This window comes from Tenrec ecaudatus, chromosome 5, assembly GCF_050624435.1.
Source record: "Tenrec ecaudatus isolate mTenEca1 chromosome 5, mTenEca1.hap1, whole genome shotgun sequence".
In the NCBI taxonomy this organism is placed as follows: domain Eukaryota; kingdom Metazoa; phylum Chordata; class Mammalia; order Afrosoricida; family Tenrecidae; genus Tenrec; species Tenrec ecaudatus.
Genome location: NC_134534.1, coordinates 133,265,833 through 133,292,105, shown reverse-complemented (window position 1 = coordinate 133,292,105; position 26,273 = coordinate 133,265,833). Strand labels below are relative to the sequence as shown.

Genomic DNA, 26,273 nt, shown 5'->3' with positions numbered 1-26,273 from the left:
ATTTACCAAATGAGTGTAGCAACCATGGAACAGGAGTCAACACTCAGAGACACGGGACTTATAGAGCAGTCAGGGAAGGACTCCCTGACGAAATAATCATTAACTAGGAAGTAACGGGGCAAAAGTGCATGGCAGAGTCAAGGTGAGACACACTGGCAGGCTGGACAGGGGATTTTAGTATGGTGACAGTGCGAGAGGGGCTTGGGATGAAGTACTTATTGGACCTGGGGGGAAGAGGAAGAAACTAGGTGTCTGGCTGAATGCATGAGTAAGTAGAATTAGGAGGTGAAGAACCAGTTAGCTCCTGAGCTTTGAATTAGAATTTTCCACCACATTTCCTTTGAAGCAGCAGGTACTTCTGCCTCGGTGTATCATTCTTGCCCTGGTGTGTTGACAGACTGCTCTGTCAATTCAGAAACCTTCCCTCTAAAACGAGCTCACGAAGGTGGGTGCAATGAATTTAGTGGCCCTGCCTCCAGGAAGAAGTGTCCCCACCAAATCACTGAGCCATAAAATCTAACACAAAGGGGGCTACTACCTTGTCACAATCCTAGAGGAGGCCCAGTTTATCAACACAAACTAATGTTGTCTGCTCAATGGCAGTCTTAAGGCAGGCAGCCCGTTGTTCACAGTGTGTGCTGAAGTTGTCAATTAGAGTTGTGCTCTCGGGCTATACTTGCCTTTGTAGTTTTGACTTTATTGCCACTGCTACAGGACCAACCTGAGTTGTCGGGCAGCACTTTACAGTCTTCTCCCTCCAAGCAGGGGTCCATGTGGCACCACCACTTCTGAATCACGATGGAGGCTGGAAAACAAAGGGTAGATCCCCTGAGATTCATTCACACCGTTTCTTACTCCAACTGTAGACGAGGCCCAGTCTATTCTGATTCATGGTGATTCATAGTGACCTCACGTGGCACACATAAAGTCCTCTAAGCTCTGGTCTTTCTCTAGCAAAGATGCCTGGCAGAAGAAGAATCGTGGCCCTTACACTGAGCAGCCAGGGGATGAACTAATTCATCAATAAGGGTGAGTCCCCTGACTTCAAAGTCACTTTCTGTCAACACCACCGAAAAGCAAGCTTCACGAGGAAAAGGCATTGGGTTCACGTACCTCCTGCCCTTCATCGGGAAGCCTGGTGGTGCCGTTGGGTGCAGCACTGGACTCTAACCCCAAGAATGGTTCGACCCCAGCAGGTTCATGCAGAGATTTACTGCCTAGGAAGGACTATATTTGGTTGCTAGGAGTAGATATGCAGAATCCAATCAGCCATATACTATCTACAAAAAAAGAAATGCGTGTTTGCAATTGACTAGCTGGTTTTAATACACGTAGTGAGAGCTCCCATGGGGGGGGGGGGTGTATGAAGCTGGCCTGAATCTGGATATGACTGGGCTACTATCTCTACCACCCAATCCCCCCACGTCCATTCCACCTCATAGCCACCCCAGGGACGGTTGGGAAGCTGTAAATCTTTCTGCTGAGGTTTGAACTGCGGACCAGGCAGTGCTGGGGAAACGTCTGGCCACCTTGCCCCAACTGCCCCTACACAGCAGAGACCTCCCGTAGAACCCACTCCTTGTGCCGCGGGGCTGCGGCAAAAAGGGGCAAGAGCGGTGCAGGCCATCAAAACTCTTCTCCTGTCGGGCAAGTGTTAAGCAGCAGGATGAGGCCAATATCATTACTGCTGAATGTGGCCAGATAGTGTGCCTTCCAGACATGGCCACAGTCCCAGAATGATCTGTGAGTATCCCATCGGAACCAATTGTCCCTGTGTGAGGTAGATTCATGACCTAGGAAAATCATTTGTTATTTAAATCTAGAGAAGCCAGCACAGAGAAAGGGCTAATGCTAGATGGGCTATTTATTTTGTCAGAGATGGCCACTGAGTGAACTTGATGGGAACTTCAGTGAATGGAAGCGCCAGGGCAGAGTCTGAAGAGGCTACTTATTCTTCCTTGTACCCCAACATCTGAACCGTCCCGCTGTAAAACTCTCTAGAGCATTCTCAAAGCGCTTTTACCAACTGTCTGCTTTTGCGGGTCCCAACAACTTCTGGAAACAAGAGCTTCCCACAAGGCTAGGCAAGCGGAGGAGGAGGAAGGAACAGAATCAAGACTTTCTTCTTCCTACCAAGGAGTCTTCTAACTACATGAGGTCGTGACTTTATTGTGCCGACCTGGCTAATAAACCCATGTGGGGTTAATTGAAGGGCAGAGGGAGAAATGGCTCAGTGAGCCTCGCCTTTCGAGTTCTCGGGTCTCTTGTTTGTGATGGTCGGACCAGGGTGCAGCTGCCTCAGCCAGTTCCCTGCTTCAGCTGGCAAGGCTCACTTCCTGCAAGACATCCCCGAGGAGAAGCCACATGGACCTACCCCGATGCAGCCCTGGGTGCTGGAGCAGCCATGTGGAGACCCCTGCCAGCACTGAGATGTTTACACATTCACTGACTCGGCTTTCCTCCTGCAGTCGGCATCATTGCATCTGCTTTAGGAGATGGAGGAGGACTTTGTGGATTGGTGTTGGACATATGGGTTAACGTTGGACTTGTGGGCTTGGGCAGCACTGGTTGGGATGTTTTCTTGATGTGCACAGTTAACCTTTATATAAAACTCTCTCTTCTACATGAGTTTCTGTGGATATGTTTCTCTAAAGTACCTAGACTAATACACTACATCACATTTTAAAGCCGTATTTGTGAAGTGGTGCAGAGAGTCCTCCTGTAGCATTCCTCATCAGGGAGCGTGCTTGGCATGGTTGGGGCTGGTCGGCAGCAAGTCTAAAGAGGAGAGAGTTCATTCCCAGCCCTCAATTTAAAAGTGAAGCACATATTGACCAAGGGGACACGGCCTGTCCCCTCCGCAGTGGGGACTGTGCTCCCGAGCCGAGGCAGACAGCGCTACATGGACGGCTTGCGGACAGCCCTGGCAGGTGGGCCCGGCGGGGAGGCCTGAGAGCAGGTCTCCAGATCAGATTTGATTTGTCACAAGGTGGAAGTCAGGGCCATTTTCAGATGAAGGCAATTAGGTGAAGTCAGGGGAACCCCGGTGTCTGGCACAGTCGCTTGACAGGGACTGATGGGAGGACTGGGGACAGAGAGAGAGAGGGGTGGCTGAACGAGAAACAAATTCCCCGTGAGATAGCAGAACGTGAATCAGAAGAGCTCAGCCCTCCAGCAGGAGAGGACTCGCGTTCCTTTCAATGGTGACGGCAAAAGCTAAAATCTACACTTGGCTTCAAGATTTAGAGAAATACACAGAAAATGAAGGCGGCGTACAAGAGCAAACACAAACCAGTTCCCTGGGATCTTTGGTCCGCGCAGAGGGACATCACTGGACACGCGCACCGCATGAGGAAGGGCCAGAGGCAGCCAGATAACACTGGGGCACACATCTGTTCTCAAGTGTGTAACGCGATGGGCCGGCCCTGGTGCCTCCCCAAGTCCCGTCATCCAAACCCCACGAAGTGCCAGCTCCAGGGCGAAGGCTGTGAGCAGCAGAGCTCCGTGGGTGCTTTTCTTCCGAGGGCTGGGGGGGACGGGTACCTCCAACCTGTTGGTCAGCGGCCAGCACTCAACTGTCCCTACCGCCCATTCCCCACCCCCCCTCCCCATCCATTGCACCTCATCACCACCCTGGGAGGGCTGGCTGGGAGGCTGTAAATCTTTCTCCTGAGGTTTGAACTGCTGGCCGGGCGGTGCCAGGGAATCAGACAGAAATAAAAACGCTCATTATTATTATTAGTGGTTTTAAAACCAATTTTCCTTCATTTAATTGGAAAATGTGATTCATAACATCTCCCACCCCTACTTAAAACAGCAAGCTGCTCTAAGATTTTAAATATTTCTATTAGGAACATGATATTTTATTTTGCTATCCTTCAGAAGAATACATTAAATTAGGCGCCCCAGCAGCAGCCACTTCATCTGTGATGGCGTGCTTGTGTGAGATTTACTAGCAAAGGTTCTTGCAGGAAAGAGACATGAAAGGTGCCACCTCAGTCGCCATAAGAAAAGTTTTCCATTCCTTCATGGGTTCGAGAGTGACGGAAGATGTGCGACTCGGGTTTGACCTTGTCGGTGAATAAGGTGATTAAGCAGCTCAGAAGTTGAGGCTTTGAACGCATACTGAGCCAAACCGCAAGCGGAGAGGAAAATCCCAGAAGTAGATTCTATCAAAATAACCGTTGAGAACATCTGCCCACTTAACTGCGCCCTGTCTCCACAGGAAATAAGTTCGTAGGAAGCTTTTTTTTTTTTTCTTGTTACAAAATAGCATAATATACTTTAAATGAGAAAGTGTCTTGTCACTTCTATTTATAAAATAAAAATCCTTTTTTTTTTTTTTTAAAGTTTCCGTCTTCAAGCTGCCAACCCAGGATTTATGGATGTAAGCAGTACATGTAAAAGGTTTCCTGGGGCTTAGCACGACCAATTCAAGAAGTGCTGGCAATGCCACGGGTAAGCGTTGGGCTGGTACCCACCAGGTGGTTGAGACCCACCACCTTGTAAGGCGGTCTGCTTCCATAAAGATGTACAGTCCTGGAAAGCCGATGGAGCACTTCCACGCTACCCTACGGGGTTGAAATTGAAGTCATAGCAATGAGCTTAATTAGCAATTCTGCTTCTTCTTTTTTCGATTGGGTTTTGTATGTCTTATCCTTCCCATCTTCATGTTAGAAGAGAACTGGCTCATTTCTCACGCCTGGTCTCTCTTCTGTTGACTTAGTTGAGCTGTATTGACACAGAGTTCAGGCTTGGCTAATAATTTTACTTCTACACTGAAATTATGAACAAGGAGATTAAGGAAACATCTTCCCTGAATATTTATTTTGGGGAAAGTGGTCACACAAATATGCTCTGGGATTTTAATGCCTTTAGTTTGGCTCTTACAAATACTATTTTAGATTCTTGCATTTTTCATTAACACAAGCTATGTACTAACTTTTAAGATAGCTAAGTGGAAAGCCCTGCCAATTTATATTACTTGTTATTTCAAGATAAGAAGTCATACCAACCTGACCCAGGTAAGATACATACGAGCAATATTTAGAGGGCTAAGATTTTTATTTTTAGGGACTCTTTTACTTGTGTGCACATTCCTCAGATTACAGTTCTGAGCAAGGCGGAGGGGAGGCTGATCTTCGGTGGCCCAGGCTTGTCTTCTCAGATCACTGCCATCTCACACAAGCACACAGGTGTAACGTGGGGGCCTCCGGTGGGTTTTATCAACTTTGGTAGCTGCTCAAATGCCAAATAATTAGTTCCTCTCACAGATCTGAGAGGTTAGCAGCTCAAAGCCACCAGCCCCTCTGAGAAAGATGGGGCTTTCTGCTCCCATTTAAAAACTACAGTCTTGCAAACTGTGTTCGTCTGGGTAGACTACAGAAACAAATTCATAGACACTCATATGTGCATAAGAAAGAGCTTTATATCAGAGTACTGTATATTAAGAAAATTTCCCAGTCCAGGCCAGTCCACATAAAGTCCATAAGTCCGATATTAGCCTACACGTTCGATACCAGTCTATAAGTTCCTCTTCAGACTCACGCAGCACATATAATGACACTGAAGGCAGGAAGATCACAGATCAGCGGGTGGAAAGTGTGTGGATGCAGTGGTGGCAGAAGCAACTCAGTACTGGCAAGGGGTCTACAAATGGCTCCTCCAGCTCCGGGGCTCTGGTTCTATCAGCCTAGCTCCAGGTGGCTTGTCAACAGGAATATGAACAGAGTCCAGTGAGCCACTGACCTCCCTGGCACCTCCAAATGAGATCATCAAGCTGCGGCCCAAGTGACAGACCAGACTCCACCCCTTCACAAATTGACATCAGATTATGTAACTGCCGCAGAAACTCACAGAATTCTACACTGAATAGGATCCGTACAAGTCAGTATTGACTTGATGGCAATGAGTTTATTTAATCACCGATCCTCAGGAGCACTAGTGGTGCACCAATTAAATGCTTAGCTGTGCGGTGACATGCTGGTGACCTGCTCCTATAAAGAGTATTGTCAGCAAACCCCATGGGGTAGATGTATCCCACGCGAGGCCACAAGGAGTCAAAATTCAACTTGACAGCCCCCGACAACAATCATTACTCCGATGATACTAGGGAAGTCATTTCATTAGACCTCATGTTTGTTTTCTTTGCTAAACAAATACCCCAACATGCCTGGACCCACTTGGTATCATTAGTAACACGGCCCTTGTTTAAGAAACATTTGCTTTGGGTTATAAAATTCTACTCAGCTCAAAATGAGAGTATGAAGTCTTCACTTGCAAGAGTTTTTAATCAAATAAGTTTAGGGGAATTGGCCAATATGATAAGTCCACATGGATCCTAAGAGGCCCGAGGGCAATAGCCATTCTAAAAGCGCACCAGACGATTGAGAGATTGTCTGTATATATTTACGGGAGAACTGCCGGCTCTGTGCTCAGCAGCCCAGCACATGACCGCAATGTCACCAGGTCCCCTCTTCAATTAAGGGTTCTAGTAAAATGCAGCTTTGTCACCAGTATAGGCTAGATACAGGGGAGAGGAAGTATAGAACATTTAAGAGTCACGATCAAACGGAAGTAATTGGATGATGGTCAGAGGGATCAGAAGGCTAGACCCCCCAATTGAGTCACATTTTAGGACTGAATTCCTTGATAGGTCCCTTTAGGAGCACATATACGCAGGGTGATGGCTTATCGTGGGTTAGGATTATTTTCACAAACTAACCTAGCCTTCTCATTTTGCATTTGAACTTCACACTACAATGGTTCTTCCTCCCTTTTCCCTTGCTGAATGTCAAAAAGGCCCTTCCAGTTCATAGTGACCCCATGTGGCGGGGCGGGGGGGGGGGAGTTGCCCCAAGGGTGTGACTTCAAACTTTATGGAGTGCCTCACCAGTTCTCTCTCCTTCAGAACTACTGGGTAAATTTCAACCAGCGACCTTGTGGTTAACAGTCAAAGTCTTAACCACGGCACCTCTGGGCCTCCTCCTACTGGAGTCTGCCTAGTTCTTATGACAGTGCTTTTTCAATAAAACTCATCCTTACTGGATTCAAAAATGTCCGGTGCAAGTTTTGCCTTGGCAACAGACAGAAAGGTACAAAATCAAAACTTGATGCAGGATTCTCCCAAGGTGCTTTTGTAAAGTAATCCGCTCTGTCAATCCCCTGACACCTCACACCCCACCCCGAGAAATGCTGCTGCTCCTTTTAGGTGGCACAGACATTTAAAGCAACACCCCAAGTCTCAAGTCCATACAGCCATACGAGTCACAGCAGTATAAACAATCACGCTTATCCCTAACAGCACATTCAGGCATCATCAGAAAACTTCAGAAAGCTTAGAACAGCGGTTCTCAACCTGTGGGTCGCGTTGCCTTTGGGGGTTGAATGAGCCTTTGACAGGGGTCGCCTAAGACCATCAAAAAACACCTATTTCTGATGGTCTTAGGAACCAGGGCACGGCTCCTCTATCCGTCTCCAGGCAAGTTCGCCCACGTGCAGAGACACCCACATGTGAGTACCCGGTGTGAAGACTGTTACCCATGCTATGCCATGCTTCAAGACAACATTTCACTTATTTGTCATTAGAAATAAATATTTCATAATATATAACTATATATTGTTCCTGTGATTAATCACTATGCTTTAATTATGTTCAATTTGTAACAATGAAAATACATCCTGCATATATCAGATATTTACATCACACTGCATAACAGTAGCAAAATGACAGTGATGAAGTTGTAAAAATAATTTTATGGTTGGGGGGTCACCAAAACCTGAGTATTAAAGGGGTGTGGCATGAGGAAGGCTGAGAACCACTGGCTTAGAAATTCCTGTTACTTTCTAGTGTTGCTACTCTTTTTTAAACCCGATGTTTAGATAGTATTCACTTTGATTGCATTCTACATTTATCTCATTATTCACCATTATCTCTGTTGAACTGTATTTTGACATATATGTAGGATAGTTTCTACCATTCAAACAGCCTTGTATCAGACAATTCAAAAACAGTTAGGCAGTTACCTGATTCACGACCATCTAAGCATAGAACCCAGTCTCTAAGACAGACTAGAACCCCTGTGGGCTCAGCTAATGCATTCAAACCACCGTGCTTCCAAGGCCCCTTCTGGTATCAAGAGGCTCAAACTCCAAAAGTATGCCATTGGCCCATGACACTAATTTAGGACTTTTCCTGAGTTAAAGTTTTTTTTGTTTTAATTATTTTTAGTTAAAGTTTTGTTGTAAAAAAAAACAGCCAATTTTTCTCCTTTTGACTGATAAAAGCCACGATTTTATGCAAAAGCAATGAAAACATTGGATAAATACCTCTGATGTAGATTAACAAAAATGCATAAGGATATTTCAATTCTATGTCAACATTAATTAGTGCTCCTCTCTAACATCTTCTGCATTTGTTTTAATTTAAATGTAAATTCAAGTGAATTTTATATTTCAGGCCCTCTCTATTCTTATTGACAAATAAGATAAGAACATAGCAGCAGAGACTTAGATCTTCCCACACGCCAATTAGCTGCATGATACTGCATAATTATTATGGGATAAAGATTAAGCAGGTAAAGCTAAAAATCCCTAATGAAAGCATATTCAGATAAGAAAGGAAGATCCGGAGGATATGAAAACAAACTGCGATCCTATCTGAAACCTAAACTACAACTTCTACCCCCTCAGTGACTTGATGCACATCATCAAAAAAACTCTTACACTCTTATCACATGTTTATATAAAACTGCCCTGTCCAATAGTGAGGAGTCTACAGCCAAATGAACCCTTGAAATGAGTCTAACAAGACTGGAATTAATTTCTCTTTAAGTAGTTATATTGGCATATACTTCTACAATTTAATCAATCATATTAAGAGTTGTAAATTGGCACTGACTCCATGGCAGAGATCTGTGGGACCAGACTTGGTGGCACAGTGTTAAAGCACTCAGCTCCTTGATAGGAGGGAGATTTGCATCCTCAGCAGTGTGACTTTGCCCTGCAGGGTCACCACTGTATAGCAGTGGATCTGGTTATGTTAACGAAGCCCTGCATCTTTGACCTAACCTTGTCTAAGTGAGAGATAAATGTCACCTGGTGATCTCCAAGGGACACCTAGAGCAGTGGTTCTCAACCTTCCGGATGCCGCCACCCTTTCAGACAGTTCCTTATGGGGGGGGGGGGTCACCTAATGTGGTGGTGACCCGCCCAAACATAAAATTATTTTCGTTGTACTTCATAACTGTAATTTTGCTACTGTAATGAATCAGGGGACCTCTGTGAAAGAATTATTCAACACCCCCAAAGGGGTCGCGACCCACAGGTTGAGAACCGCTGATCAAAGACTGACCCAAAGAACTGATGAGTCTTGGCAGCTTCCTGCTGGCCTCCTGCTTTGTGAGGAAATAATTTGTTCCAGCAGCAAACTAAGCCAGCTACCATACTGAAGGAGGGCAAGTTAAAAAGTACTGCTACTGGCGTTGCAGCTCACACGTGCACAGGTTTATGCCAAATACATATGTTTAAATATGTCTCAGTGGATGGCTGCAGATAATTTCTGTTTTATATTTGTCTTCGTCTCCTCCCCAAACCAATCTCCCTGACCCTGTGGGCTTCTGAATCTGTAACTCTCTACGGGAGCAGAAAACCCCGACTTTCTCCCCAGGAGCAACTGATGGGTTCACACTGCTGACCTTGCAGTTAGCTGCCCAACTCATCACCACGACACCCCCCCCCCACTCCCCAAGGCTCCTCAGGGTGCCTTGAAGGTTAAAAAGGCCCCATCCAAACAGTGGGCGCATTGTCATCATGGGGGCTTCATATGGATGTTTAAGCAGCTGGGAAGTGTACTGGTGAGAAAAAGCCAGGAAAGTTGCAGCAATGTCTATGCTGTGAGAATGGCTTAGGGAAAGCATATCCCTTTCAGCAGAGCCTCGACCTGGTCCCTGCAGAGTTTTAAAATACTCTGAGTTTTAGAAAAAAGAACCCAGGGGCAGACTGTTCGAGAGTGAACCGAACGCCCACCTTCAGCAGTATATATACACCAGAAAGCACATTCTTCATCAGTTATGCTCAGAGAGACCATTGCCATCATCACAGTGCATCGCTAGTAGGTGCAGACTGTGCTCAGACGCCAAAAGACACGTCCATAACCCTGATGCTGTGGCGTTAGGGATGCCGTGCAATTAGTAGGCAACTCAGGTATGGCTGTGGCCAAAAACAAAATGTCCATCGACGGAAGGTTAACTAAAGAGATTAAGATTTAGCCACACAATAGAATGCCCTGGAGTAATTAAAAAGATTGGATTACAACTATATGTGTTAGCACACAAAGATTTCCTCTAATATTGATAGAATAAAGCAAGCTGGATTAAGAAATATCCAGTGCCATACTATTTGTGAACAACATGCAAACACATAGAAAAAATATTAAAACAGATAAATGTAGCTTCCTCTAGGTTGGTGGCCAAAGGGTGTTTTGCTCATTTGTAAAATACAAAACAAGGCAGTTTAGTATATGGTATCAGCATCTCTGAGAATACCAGTACCTTTCAGATACCACTAAAGGACCTTTAATATCCAAGACCCTAGACCAAGTACGCATCTGCTACGATACATAAATTCCTTTAATAATACCCACAGAGGTAAACACAGAGTCATTTTAATATCCTATTGAGGTGAGTTAACTCTGCACTCTGCTAAAGGTGATTCAGGTACGTTCGTTCCCTGAGCCTTTAGTTCAGCATCAGTTATCTTCACCATGGAAAACCCTGCAGAGCGCAGTGCTACCCTTGACGATTCAGAATTGCCAGGGGTTGGAAGCACTGACAATTGGGAGGGTAAATAAGACAGAGGCAGACTCTGCCCTAAATCTGCTGATAGTTACCAGAAAGGAACACATTCAACAAGTGTGGACAGCAAATAGAATTAAAGTCAACGACTGGAAGTTTGAGGGGGAGTTACGTACAGAAAAGATGTGCAGGGGCAAAGTTATAAAGGATGGTATAGAATTTGAATTTTTGTCTTAAAGACAGCGGGAAGCCCCAGTTTTACAAAAGGAAAGGGCCGCGGCGGTTTTGCTGTTATGGAAGGCTCCAGGAGAGAGAATGGAAGGAGAGGAGGGATAAACTTGGCAAGGTGAAGTGGTGGCCCCTAAACTATGGAAATGGCAGCTGGGATGAACTTAAATTAATGCTTTTCATAAATACCCTTTTTTTAAACAGTGCTGAAGCTCTCTATCTTTCACAGGTCCAGGTCCACGGTATTTGATCTACAATTCCTAAATCCCCAACGCTCCAAACATAGAAAACATTATTTTGAAGCAGCGAAAACTGAGTTAAATGAACATGAGGTTCTTCATTTTGCCTTATCTCATTCTACATGAATATTCATGTATTTCACTGCAGAAATATGGGACTATGGGCGCTGCCAGAGAACACATTAGGTTTTGTTAACAACAAAATAGGCCAAAGCCACTGTTGAGTAGAGTCTGGCTCCCAGTGACCTAGGGCAGAAGGGAATGCCCCCATTGAGTTTTCAAGTCTGTACGTTTTCTCATGCAGAGCGTCTGATGAGTTTGAATCACTGAGATGAGGCCATCAGCCACTGTATCATTTGGGCTATCATCCTTCTAAAATGTACTCAAAATATAAATTCAGGTACATATTTGGCGCCTAGGATTTTGGGTGAGAAATTGTAGACCTGAAAATGTGCAGTTTCCTGCCTGCTTCTAAAGGCACTTAAAGTCTGTATACCACTTTAGACTGTTTGGGATGGGGGTGGGGTGTGTGTGTGTGTGTGTGTGTGTGTGTGTGTGTGTGTGTGTGCTTGGTAAAGGAGGTGGGAAATCAGCTGTTGCTATTGATCTGGAGTTGTGAATGTTTGTGAGTTGATGCTGACCTTTAGGTCTGCATTAGATACATGGTATGTTCGTTGTAAAGAGTATTCTGCCAATGTAGAGAAGCTGCTAGCAGACTCTCATTGTGTACCTGTGCCCCCTGGGGACAGACACTTGTTTCTAACAAGGTCTCTGCTGGAAGAAGGCAGGGACATCAAAAAGAATCAATCCCAAGCCTTCACCTACAGCCATCAACTTTCATTCATTTTTTTAAACCACCGACCCAGTGTTCTGCTATGGGATTTGGAGACTAATGAAACAGGATCCCAACCCATTCTCAGGAAGTTATTCTACAGAGGCAGGGTGAGGCCACAGTAGCAAAAGTGATGGCTTTTAAGGACTTGTTAAAACATTAAACTAGAAATGAGGGGGAGAAAAACCCAGAAGCTACTGACTGATGCAATGGGGGATAGGACTATACAAAGCATGTTTAAGAAATCCCTGGGGATGAGTGAGATTTGAAGAGACAGGGAGAGGAATAAAAAGCTACTCATATCTCACAATTAACATCTCTCATTGAGACTTAACTCATTCAACAAGAATTAATGTTGTTGGCTTACCCATGTCTCAGTTTAAATGGCAACAGACTAAGAGCCCTTGGGATGCAAAGACTAACTAGGAGGCTCTTGGTAGTTTCCGTCCTTTTGAAGTATTTGAGAAAGGGGCCAGAAAGGTCTTACCTTCAACACAGGACGGCTGTGCCCGAGTTGTGCCAGCAACCTGTCCTGGGAAGCAGGAACACTTGACCGTTTGGGACCGTTCTTCAATGCGGTTCTTATTGCAGCATCTGTGAACAGCGACCACCTCACAGGTCCCTTGCTTGATCTGATGGTGGCCTAGAAGGTAAGGAGAGAGGAGAGCAGATCCAATGCTGTTAGGGTAGCAGTTAAACCACCAAAAACATGAACAAGGACATCATTAAATTTTCCAACTTCCAGAGCTCTGCTTATGTAACTTTGTGGCTTTATTTTTATCTGATAGTGGTTCTGTGGATTTTGCCTCCTGGTGTCGCCCCCATTGGTAGATTACCTTGCATGGTACAAGCCTGCACTGGGCGATTATTAAGAGTTTGCAGAAGCAAGCTAGAGCTTAGCAATAAGTGGACTCTTTCTCATGGCTGGCTGGACCTGAGTGAGTAATTCCACCTTCTGAGCCTTCCTTCTACGCAAGTGTCAGCTCGAGGCAAGGAACATCGGACTGGTTACATGTTATGGACTGAGTTATGTCCCCTAAAAAGATATTGTGTTAGTTCTGGTAGACTAGAGGAACAAACCCAGGGAGGCTCATGTATGTAAAGGAAAGAGCTCTATATCAGAGAGCAATTATATATTAAGGAAACATCCCAGCCCAGTGCAGACCAAGTCCATAAGTCCTATAGATTCACCCATGGATTCCTCTTCAGACTCATGCAGCACATGTAATGATACTGAATGCAGGAAGTTCATAGACTAGTGGGTGAAAAGTCTTGTGGATTCAATGGCGGTGGACGCATCTCCAGAGCTCTGGTTGCTGTCAGTGTGGCTCCACGTGGCTTGTCAACAGGAATGTGAAGCAGAGAGAGGGAGTATGGCCCTCCTCCAGGGAGAAAAAGAGGAAGTTCCCAGAATCCTCATGAGAAGGCCACGCACACATCGCAGTATCATCGGCTATGACCTGATTGAAAGGCTAGACCCCACCCCTTTCACTCATCATATCCTCAAGTTGACACGTGATTATGTAACTACCACAGATGTGCTGAACTTCTAACCCCTATACCTGGGAAGGTGACCCTGTTTCGGGTGGGTTCTGAACCTAACCCCTTTTTGAGTGGTATCCTGCAAAACAGAGCCAATAGCCAGCATGGTACACATAGAGAACCCTGAGACAATTTGCCAGCAAACCCAGGGATGCCCAAAAGATAGGCCCCTCCCAAACTAAGACAAGAAATCTATGCTCTTTAAAGCCAGCACCAGGTAACGCAGACACCTGTCAACTGTGGCAGCCCACCATTCAACAAGCACTCGCACTGGCCTTTGTACAGACAGGGTGAGCCTGGACCGTCAACGGCAGACAGCAGGTGCTGGTGCATCACTTCCACGTGCAGGTGGCTTCCGTCTTATGTGCTGCTCTCTCTCCGATCACCCACTCTGAGGAAGCCTCATCCTGTGGTGAAGACTCTTCCACCAGCCACAGGGCTCCCTGTGCGGTCAGTCCCCTCTCACGCTGAGCCAAAGCTGGTGTATACAGCAACAGCAGCAGCATGGCATAAGGGCAGGGGTGTCATGTGCAGTATTACTTCATAAATCAGTGATGCCTGTTCTCCGTCAGCACTCACTGGGGGAAATACAGGTCTGTGGCATCAGGAACGAAAGCCTCCTGTCAGTCAGTCGCAAGAGGGAGTCTGGAAAGATCCTCCAGCGCCAACAGTTTACCTGCAATCTCAGGAGAGACCCTAGAGTAGAGTCGCACCCATGTTCTTGACCCTCAGGAACTTCAAGAGAGAAAACATTTTGTAATTCTAAGTATCGGGATAATTTGTTATGCAGTTATAATACACACCAACTCAGGCAATACCAGGCTGGAGGGATTACCTTTGCTCAGCTATAAATAATGTACACAAGAGGGCAGAGGCAATGTTTAGACATTATTAATGAAAGACAGCATTTCTGAATACCCTTAAGCACCCTTGTGGTTTTCAGATGCACCCATTTACATATAAATCATTATATGAATTATATGGGATCTCATGTACTCATTAAAACCAGTTTCCCCAAGGAGACCCACTGGTTCAGCACCACATGTGCTTCAAAGTAACAAACTCACTTGGACTTTATAATCACGCCCTTCCACGTCGGACCATTTCAAAAGTTGGGAGCAGCAAAATTCAAATACTAACAAGAATAAAAGTGAAGACAAAGCTTCACTTGCAAAACACATCAAGGTAGCTGTACCTAGATGACACAAACTACTAGACCAGTGAGAGAAAGTTTTCAAACGATTACTGAAGAAAGGCATAAATATGAAAGAAGTGATTAAAACTATAAACCTAATGAAATATTCACAAATTTCCCCTAGGAAGCTGTATCCAATTGAAAAAAATTACGTAATTACAATGTCAGTAAAATAACATGAGAGTTTAGCACTGAGTCAGCAGAAAAGTGAGGCTTGGGAAGGGGTGACAGAGATTCTTCTCATCTCAGATAAGAACCTTTAGGTCAAATGTTTGCTGGCAGCTCATCAGGGACTGCCCTCCCTGTGGGCCACCGGGCCTTGATTGCATTATTAAATGACTCGGCAGTGTCCCTAATGGAAGCAGTTCTAAACCGGATTTTTTTAAAAGCTTTAGTAACATCTTGAATACGCCCCTCAAGGAGTGATTTAGATGTTCAATGACTTCGTAGTTTGGTTAGAACTGTGGTATTCATGAGTGTCGAGGGCTGCCTAAGGCAGCCCCCAAATTCATGTCCACTCAGAACCTCCAAGTGTGACCTCATTGGGACTTAGGGTCTTTCTGGATGCAATTCACTGAGGATCCTGAGATGAAATGATCCTAGAACTAGAGTAGGCCCCAATTCCAATGAGTGGCTTCCTTCTATGGGGAGAGTGGCACAGCAGCACGAAGGCGATGTGAAGACAGATTGGCTTGATGCATTTACAAGCCAAGCAAAGTCTGTACCCTCAGAAGCTAGGAGAGAGGCGCAGAGCAAAGTCTCCTCTAAAGTCTTCAGAAGGACCCAGCCCTGCCCAAATCTAAAGTGTTGAGAGAATATGTGTCTGTGGTTTTCAGCTACCAGGCTGGTGATAGGTTGTTATGACAGCCCTAGAAAATGGTAATCCACTAACACAAATGCCTATTGGTTTGTTATTTTTTTCCTATTTCAGGTAAGGACCTAGTTCCATACTGCCTCTGAATATCTAATTTTCTAGCCCAGGACTGGTTTACGGAACCTAATGGATGAACTTCACTGATTTCAGCAGGCTTCAAAAAATTTATGGAAAAATTATCTTTCTAATCCTCCCCTGCCTTTGGGAAGTCCTTACCGTGTCCCAGTTGATGACATTTATAATTGGTCTTGCTTTTCTTTATTAGAGGTGAGCAAGAAAGCAGTATCTATCACAATTTCACAATGGATTTTATGATAGGTTGAAGGCATTGCTCTGATTCCTTGCAAAGATTAACCTGTATGATATCAAAAGTACTACGGGGAAAGTACTGCTCTTACTCTTATTACACGTTTGACAGTATTACAGAAATTATCCAGCCTGTCCAAGGCCACAGAGCTAGAAATGGGAAAAAGTGGAATTTGAGTTCAAATTCTAATGTCTCACAAGATCTAGAGAAAACTTCCTTACTTACTAGCTAAACATAGACCAGGTAGAGCCCAACTGGTGTCCCTGTGGTAGTGAACACAAAACAGCTCTGTTTCTCCGGGAAAAACATCATAGAGACATTACTGGAAATGTGTACACTAATCCTTTGAATAACAGGATGCCTCACCTCTGTCATCCACAGCTCCTTGCAAACAGGAGATGGGCACTGGAAAGGATCAATGTGGACTACACGTGGAAATCACTGACTATACTGCCTCAGCAGCGCACCCTGTACCAACATACCAGCACGGTGCAAGGGTGGTGATGTTGGATGGGAAAACAATACAGTCTGAAAGCAATCAAGAAACCTGGCTTTCATGGTAAGTTTCCTTGTTCATTATACTTGGTAACAGCCACTTCACATAAATTCATAGCAGTTTATTTTCCCTCTTAAACAGTAGGGAAATATTTTGGTTGGGTTCCATCTTGAAAAATAAAGCAAGATCCACGTAGAGGACACCTTCGGAGGAAGTACAAAGTGGCAGTTGAAACTTCTCACAGCAAACAACTTTAGAGCTTAGCGTTCTGAGGATAGAAGACTAAGGTATCTGGAAACATGGCTATTTTCTGATGGAAAAATGGGCAGAGGGAAAATAAAATCCCATCATATCTTTGTACTGTTAATCCTTGTCAGTTCGCGGGCAAGTGAATGGGCATTTCTATTTAACCAACACTTAGGTAGAGCATACTATGTTCCAGCCACCGCTATCTACATTTGGTTTTAAGCTGGGGAAACTTAAAATCATTGCCTGATTCACACCCATACTTCTGAAACTGTAATCGAGTTGCCTATTTTCTTTTTGAAAAAGCAAACTTGGAAACATGGGCATATAAAATCTCGTGGTGTGTGTGTGTGTGTGAAAATGGTTTATGCTCAGCTTGCAGTCAAAAGGCTGAGGTGTAAACACACCCAGCAGCAAGGGGCAGGTGGGGGCGGGGTAGGTGACCATCTGGTGATCGACCCCTATGACAATTACAGCCAAGAACCCTTCTGAGGGAGTTCTGCTCTGTGACACCTGCGGTGTCCTAAGTCTCTGGAGCCACCAACTACTACAAAAACGCAGGCACAACGGAAAGATGTTGAGGAGCCTCATTTCTCACCACCAGAAAACGATGACATAGATGCCATCCAGCATTGTGTCAATCCTTACGCCGACACAGATGGCTCTTGAATTGCTTTCAGAGGATGGGTTATCTGGAGAATAGATTTCTCAAATGCATATAACTTTTTCTTAGTAAAACCTGTGAGGAGAACATCTTCCAGTAACAGGGGAGAAATCCCTTTTGTGACCAAGGAGCTCTTCCATTATACACAAAACACACATCTGTAATAGGACATCTCCAGTAAGACAACGTGATAGCTGAGAGAGCAGAGAGCAGGCTATTATTTCCTTTGAATCCTCTTTCTTTTGTTCAGCTCCTTTCTCCCCTTCCTGCTGCCCAGCGCCAGGACATGCACCCTTCAAAGCGAAGCCTGGCACCCTAGTGGTCTTCTAAGACTGCATTTCCTGGATTGAAGGGGGGTTTCCTCTGTAGCATCCCCACTCTCTGGAAACAGGGCACGCAAAGGCAAGCCATGGGTTTCCTGGCATCAGAAGCAGGGAAGGAGGTCATAGCGAGTTACCACCATTGGCAAACATGCCCCACATGTTCCTAGTTGGGATTTCCTTATAATTTGAAACTGTCTCTGCCGAAACCAACCCTAATGTGACTTTTAGTAAAAAATGGCAATGTCAGAGAAGAGAAGTTAGACCCATGACAGCAGGATCAACGGCAGAGCAAACATGTGATGTCATTGTGGAGTCTCTTTTATATGCCATGTCCTCTGCTGGGTGCTGAGGCTTGAGCAGAAAATAGCAGACATTGTTTCTCTACTCAGCAGGTAGAAGTGCTGTCCAGAGAACTGCGGAGAGGCCACATCGTGCCTCCTCTGACTTCACAAGGGGAAGGAACGCAAATCCCACATCAATAGCAGCAGAGAACTGTTGCTATGAAGCTGAGTTCAGGCCCGGCCTATCCTCCAACTTTCCCCCCAATTCTGACACCAACTGCCCCGCCCATAGCTCTCTACTTTCCCAGTTAGTTTCCATCATTACAATGGCCACGCAGCTAATACACGTAGAGTTACGGGGTTTAAACAAAGTTAGCAGGTTACACATGCTCAGGAAACCATTAGTCAGTGAGGACAGCCTCTGGTCTCTACCTTGCTCCTGTAATGTTACAAAGCTCTTTTCAGACTGTCAATAAATGTCCAAGTCTGCCAGGAGGCTCAACCTGAAAATGCTCAACCTGAAAATGCTCGTCCTTACTTGGGCAATTCAATTGAGTCTTTCTGTCTTACTGTGCTCACAGATGAGCCTTAGGATATTTAAATCCAACCGCCTCATGAGCATGGGAAGGCGCCCTCAGAGGGCAGTGCCTAAGCACTGGGCTGCTAAGTGAACGAACAGTCAAACCCAGCAGCTCCGTGAGAGCGAGGCTGTAAGTCTCTAAGAAAGCACGGGGTGGCGAGTCTACTCTGTTCTGCAGGGTCACTAGGAATCGGAACCTGCTCCAGGGCAGCGAGAAGGAAAACGGCAAGCTCCTTGAAGCACAGTGCTGAATAACGTGCTTATTTATCTACACGTCTAGTCAATAAATACATATTGAGTATTTACTTATTCCATGACAGTCCCTCCATAAAACAGGCCAAAAAACTTTCTCTGAATCATCTGGTTTAATAAGGAAAGAGAATAAAACGTAGATGGCATTTAAAATTAAAGGAGGTGAAGAGCACGTCAGAGAGGGACTGCAGGAATGGTGATTGGAGCTGTGTGAGAGAGGAGAGGGGGAGTGGGGAGATTAGCCAGGGCCTCCTGGGGCACCGTGAGGATTTGGGCTTTTATTCAAAGTGACTGGAGAACTCAAGCGGGTTTTGATCTTAGAATGACCTGGTACAGAATAAATTAAGAGGATCAACTGTGGTAAGAATAATAGACTGAAGATGAGACTGGAACCAGGATACTAGGTCTGTCAAGGTGATCCAGGGAGAGGTGATGGTGGCCTGGAGCAATGTGGTAGGTAAGACAAAGTCAGATTCTGGATGTATTGATACCGTAGAGTGAAAAGATTTGTTGATAGATTATGTATGAGGTGTGTGAAGTAAGGAATTGATTTTTGTTGTGAACAACTATAAGAATAGAGTTACCCTTAAATCAGAGTCACCTAGGAGTTTAGTTATTCAATATTCGATGACATGATAAAAAAAAGTCATTCTATCAAAAGATATAGTGTCTGGGATCTTAAAGGCATGAAAATAAACAAGTGGCCATCTAGCTCAGAAGCAACAAAGCCCACATGAAAGAAGCACGCCTGCCTGTGTGACCACAAGGTACCGAAGGGATCAGGTATCAGGCATCAAAGAACAAAAAAATCATATCATTATAAATGAGGGTGAGTGCAGAGTAGAGACTCAAAGCCCATCGGTAGACAACTGGACACCCCCTTACAGTAGGGTTGTGGGGAGGAGATGAGCCAGTCAGGGTGCAGGGTAGAAATGATTAAACATATAACTTTCCTCTAGTTCTTAAATGCTTCCTCCTCCCCACTATCATGATCCCAATTCTACCTTACAAATCTGGCTAGGATGTATATATAACTTCCTCTCTGGGGGTTGGACAACAGAAAAGTGGGTGAAGGGAGACATTGGACAGTGTAAGATAATAATAATTTAAGAATTATGAAAGGTTCATGAAGGAGGGAAGAGTGGGGAGGGAGGGGGAAAATGAGGAGCTGATAATAAGGGCTCAAATAGAAGGCAAATATTTTCAGAATGCTGATGGCAACAAACGTACAAATGTGCTTAACACAATGGATGGATGGATGGATGGATGGATGGATGGATGGATGGATGGATGGATTGTGATAAGAATTGTACAAGTCCCCAATAAAATGATTTTAAAAAATAAAAACTGAAGAGCCACATTGGGTTATGAATGGGGCTGCTCACCACAAGACCTGCAGCTCTATGGGAGAAAGATGAGGCTGTCTGCTCCTCTGAAGATGTACTTACAGCCTCAGAAACCCAGAAGGCCAGTTCTACCCTATCCTATAGGGTCACTGTGGAGTGGTAATCAACTTGATGGCAGTGAGTTCAGTTGTGTGTGTGCATGCGCGTGTTGGCATTGCTTAAATATGGTTCTTCTATCCATGTCTTTGTAACTCCCACCAAATCACTAGATAGTATCATACAAATCGGATGGGTGAAATACTAATAGAGGGGATAGTCTGTTTTACAATTCCTTGAGGTCTAAGAGAATGATCTCAAACCCAAGGAAGAGAATCTCATGACCCTCAAGAAAGAAGACTGTAAGAAGTGGTGGAGGCAGCAGCGACTAGATCACAGAATACAGTAGAGGAGAGGGTCGAGGCGTGTCTGATATCTGTCTGGTGGCATTGGCCTTGGGCCAGTGTGGCCATAGGAAATCAAATGTGGCCCCCACACCACTTGAGCAGCTGACATGTGTCCACATGACTGTATTTATATATCAGATATTCAGAAGACAGAGCTAGTTTGAAGATGAGCTTTGTCCTTCATTGACATGGATGGACATGGCATTTAAAGTCAAAAGGGAATGACTCTAGCTGGAGGAAAAACAAATAAGGATGATTTCATGGTTAAGAGATAGGAGGCATTAAAGATGAATGGCTAGTGGCTGAGAAAAACATCAAAGGTAGATGAATGGTGTTCAAGTGAACAAAGGCATCAAGTGGAAGGGAGTCGTCATGTTTAAATGCTGCTACCAAGTTAAGTGTGATGAGCGCCAATGGATCTGCCACCATAACGTGGTGGCCGTAACAAGAAAAGTTCCAGTAGAATGATGGAGTGACTGACTCTTGATCAGAATGAGAACAAGGGAGAATGTGAAGTGAGAAATTGGAGATGATAATTATTGCAATGTTTTGAAAAATTGGGCTGAAATGAGAATGAATGAAATGAGAATGTAAGTGAAAGGATATACAGCTGTTAAAAATTAATTTTTACATGAAAAATTATAGTATCTTTGCACGCTGATTGACAAAACACAGTAGAAAGGAAGCAACTGCTATAGATTTGTCTTTCAGAGAGTAAATGAAAACGGGAATCTGAGCACAACAGAGAGACAGGCTTTTAATACTAAACTAAACTCATTGCCATGAGAGTCTTCCGACTCATGGCGAGCCTGTCGGACAGGGGTGAACCAGCCCTGTGAGCTTCCCAGGCCGTAACTGCTGATACGAGTGGGAAGGTGGGTCTCTCTCCCATGGGGAGGCTGGTGGTCTTGCACTGCGGGCCAGGTGTACCAGCCCAATGTGTAGCCACAACACCAGGGCTCCTAGCCGGTTAATAAGAGCATGGAGAACTCATGTGCAGTTTTCCCTCTTCATGCTTTTTTGCAAATTACCCTTGGGGAGAAGGATCTATAGGGAACACGTGGGGCAGTTCTGACAGAATTGACGAGCTCAGAAACCCCAACAGGCAGTTCTACTCTGTTGCTATACATCGAAATCAACTCCATGGGAGTAGGTTTGGGTTTTCTATGCCAAATTACACCCAAAGCATTTCCTACTGAACACTTGTAGCTATCCTGTCAATTGCTCAGAGCATCCTTCAATGCAGATAATACAGAAAATACAAAATTTCATTAAGTCAATGAAAGTGCTATTGGAAAAACACTCAAATTCACAGAATCTTCACCTATGCCCAAGAAATACAATATATCTCCCAATTGGACTGAAGGAGAATTTTCCTGCAAGTATTTAAAAAAAATAACTACCCTTATTTTGTTCTAACAGATAATTATAAGTAAAACTTTTTAGTAACATATATGTTCAAATAACCATATATTCTAAGCTGACCACCCTACCAGATACTTCAGCTTCTAAACTATCTAAAAATGCCCTACATGAGCAGTCCTGTAAGCCTTCACATTTTCTTCCCTTCGTCTCCTAAAAACTCTATGCTGAAGACTCGCTGTTCTAGATGGAAAAGGTCCCCTGTCTTTGTACTATTCTGTGTCAAGAATACTGTCATTAGAAGATAAAAGAACTTCAAATGTTTTGTAGAAAAGTGGAATTAAAAGATACTGAATTCTATTTCGCAAAATTTTTGAAGCCCCCTTTTGTATAAATGAGAAATAACTACTGCTTTCATTACAATATAAATGCTAAGTTAATTAATAATAAACTGTCAAATGTTAAATTGGGATGCTATGTACTTTTCAGTGGACCAACTCTTCCAATATTTCTTAAGAATTTACTCCAACTGTGACTTATTAATTATAACTTCATGGACTGAAAAGGTGGAATGCTTTACATTAAGGGGTATCAAACCAGAAACAAATTGGATGTCAAACAAATCTTTCAGGGCCACTCCTGCTTCTTAACCATCTCTCCTCTCTTTATGTCTGCTCATGTAGTAAGTTTGGCTCTTTAACTCTGATCCTTTAGAGAACATTAAAAACAGAGAAACCCAAACCATCACCATCAAGTTGATTCCAACTCATAACAAACTCATAAGACTACCTCCGAGGGGCTCCACGGCTGCAATTTTTATGGAAGCAGACTGCCTCATCTCTCTCCGGTGAAGCAGCCAGTGGAACCGAACAGCTGACTTTTCAATTAGTAGCTGAGTGTTTAAACACTGCACCACCAGGACTCCTGGTAAAGAGGATTGGAAATAATAAGTTTGTAAGATGTGATCTTTGTCCTCAACTGGTGGTGGTTGGGAGCCGGTCTGCCTTAGTTTCAATGAACAAGAACTAGTTCAGTACCGAGATGTGTTACAGAATATCCTTGTTCTTACGAAGTACAAGAGGGCCCAAACAGTTCATGGAAAAATTCCATGATCTTTTAAGTCTACGTTTACAGGAACAATTTGAAGGCCCTCTCACCTCCAATATATATGGTTTTCCACTAACTTTTCCAAGATTTCAGAAGAAAAATAATTGGCAGATAAACTTAAATTAATATCTTCCATCTGGTCTCACTGTCTTCAGGTCAATGCTGACTTAAAGTGACCCCCTGTGGGTTCCCAAGACTGTAACTGTTTATGGGAGTAGAAAGTCCAGTCTTTCTCCCTCAGAGGTACTGCTGATGTTGAACTGCCGACCAGGTGGGTCGTAGCCCCGTGCATAACCACTATACCATCGGGCCCCTTTCAACATGGTAGGGATGTTAACAGGTAGTAGTCTAGTGAGGTGGACATATACAGATGTCCACTGTCCTTCCAAGAAACAAGTAAAAGACATCACAGGCTCTTCAGGACTCTTCATATAGTTACAACTGTCAGCCAGGTGTTCAGAGAGTGGCTTCATTTCTCTTTGCCTCACTTTCCATATGTGCCAAGGAACAAATCTTCAGGGGTGTGATGTAAAAGGTAAATGACATTATAAATAATGCACTAAAAATGGTTACTACTGTAAAGTAAGTATTCAAAAGTGCTGTAAGTGGTAATAATAACTAGTAAGGATAAGCATGACCATAGTAGCAATGTTTCCATTGTTATCAGTATTACTACCTAACTTTTTCAACAACTACTAAGCTACGAAGATGTAGGAATAAATGGGAAGATAACTGAACATAACTCAGAATAAAGGAAATTAAGTAACTCCTAGGAACAATCGCTTTTATTACAATGGCCCCTTACCCAACTGATGATTCACTGAATTGGAGTCGTTCATTGTTCATTCTCCTCCACTTGGTCCATGAAGACCAGCTATTCCTCAACAAGTATCCCTCCAATGCTACCTTAAACCCCGAGTCTCCCATTAGCAGCTGTGACAGCTAGGTGTTTTGTGCCAACGCAGCACCCATAAGCATATATGGGTGGAGTTTAGCCTCTCAACTGGGTCACAGCTTGATGACCTCCTTTGAGGAGGTGACCGAGAAAAATGGCTCTCTGGAGGCCAGCCCCTCTCCACCCCCCACCTTCTCCATCATGCCAGCGGGCCACTCTCAGGCCTGCCAGAAGCCTGAGAGGCACTCGCCGCCATTGGATCCACAAAACCTGGCACCCTGCAGCCTGAGATCTTGCTGAATTCTGCATCATGGTAGAAACTGTGTGAGTCAGAAGAGGGACTTCTGGACTGGTATCCGACTTCGGGAGTTGATCGGGGCTGGGCTATTTTATTGATGCAGAATTACTTCTTGATCTAAAGCTCCTTCTTACACATATATGAGTGTCACTGAATTTGTCTCTCTAGTCAACCTGGCCTAGCACCGCAACCGGCGCCGACTTTGGACCTCTCCAGTGATGTGAGGCATGACTTCCCTCCCAGGCACATCTGACTGCCCTGGGCTCTCCAGTCACTGTTCCTCTGACACCTGGTTCTACTATTTATAAAAGCTTCCATCTCAGCAGGGCCACTGGGGGACAGAAAATCAAATGAAGTACCTTCCTATGCCAAAGCCAAAGGCTTTCCCCCTCAATCACCACGAGCAGCTTTCTCCAGCAGGGAGTACATAATTGCAGCCGCACAGCAAAAACCTCTCCACTTGCAGGCAACTGATGAAGTAAAGAGTGACAACATCGTGCTTCACTGGCACCCCCTCCCCCAATACACTTTTCTAGCACTGCAGTAGAGGCAGGAGGGACAACTGAATGGGCGCTTCATGAAAGGAAAAGGAACATGCAGAGCGAAGTGAAGTTGCCCGTGTTCAACTTCAAAGAACCTCTTACAAAAGCGATATACGGAGAGGTAAAAAATAAAACTAAACAAAGGGATTTGTTTTAGTCGTTGCAGGTCCCTTTTTCAATGTTTGTGATTTCGACAGCACTTCATACACAGGTGGATGAATGTCTTATGTGTTGTTCTACTCAATGCAGAACAATATCAATAGAAACAAAACCTGTATGGTGTGGAAAGTGGTGATAAGTTTCCATTTGTACATGCAAAATATAAAAACCATATAAAATATGTCAAAAATATACAAACATTTGTATTTTAACCTTTGCCCTTAGGAAGTTTTATTATTCTTCTAAGTAAAATAGTCTAGCAATAAAAAGCGTACTTTTTTGTTATCAAAGCTAATACTTTGTGTTATTTAAAATCTGCCAAACATATTTCTACTGACAGTTCATACGCGTCATTGCTTATCTCAGTCCGTAGTTAAATATCAGGCTGCTACCTCTGACATGGCAGTGCGGACCTCGCTCCAAATCTTTGACACTACTCAGCAGAGCAATTCTCACTAGATTTGAAAATAAGAGTCACCCCATGTTTATCTCATCTTCTTCCTAAGATCGGGTTCAAGTCCACAACAGAAAGAGCACAGACGGAGACATCAGCATTTGGGAGACATGGATGGACTTCTGGAGGGCTGAAGGCAAGTAGGTGGGTTAGGAGTGACTGTCCTAGCCAGGCAGAAGCCGACACTCAGGAAAAGAAGCCCTCACATGTGATGGGGACTTCAAGATTTGGTTGCCCACCAGTACAGTCTGCAACCAAAGACCACGAAGTAGCATGCCCAGTTTAGAGATAGAGATCCCAATCTTCCATAAGGAGAGATGAGCTTTGGGGAAAGCCTTTAACATTAAAGAACCAGAAAATAAACTGAGAGATGGAAAACAATAAAGGGACAGAAGAGGACCAGCAAATGCTAATACTTATTAGTACAACCTAGTGTGTTGTTGAAAAAGGGTATTTACTCTGAACAAAACATTAGTCCTGCCAAATCCTATCATGCGATCTCCAGTTTCATTTCTCTCACTGACCTCTTATTTCCCAACTATTGATCCTTTCTCTTTGTTTCCAACTTTTACATTCCAAATCACCAATAATTCTCAATGCACCTTGACTGCATGTTTGATCAATTTCTGACTAAAGTTGTTGATAATATTATTCAATGTCTTCATCACCAGCTTTTGTGGTTGGTATATACATTTCAATAATAGTTATATTGACTAGATTTCCATGAAAGTACATAGATATAATCCTATCACAGAGAGCATTGTACCTCAAGATTTATTTTGAGAGACCAGTCCCAGGAGAGGGACATCATGCAT

General features: G+C 44.2%; 1 protein-coding gene across 1 annotated transcript in view; it reads right to left on the bottom strand.

Annotated features, from left to right (window-relative positions):
* Positions 1–647: 647 nt before the first annotated feature.
* Positions 648–26,273, bottom strand: part of TAFA4 (TAFA chemokine like family member 4) — a 132,409-nt gene continuing 106,783 nt past the window's right edge. The window contains exons 2-3 of the mRNA XM_075550880.1: positions 12,580–12,735; positions 648–805 (exon numbers count right to left, since the gene is read on the bottom strand). Coding sequence (XP_075406995.1) covers positions 648–805; positions 12,580–12,735 — 314 coding nt within the window. The remainder of the gene's footprint in view (positions 806–12,579; positions 12,736–26,273) is intronic.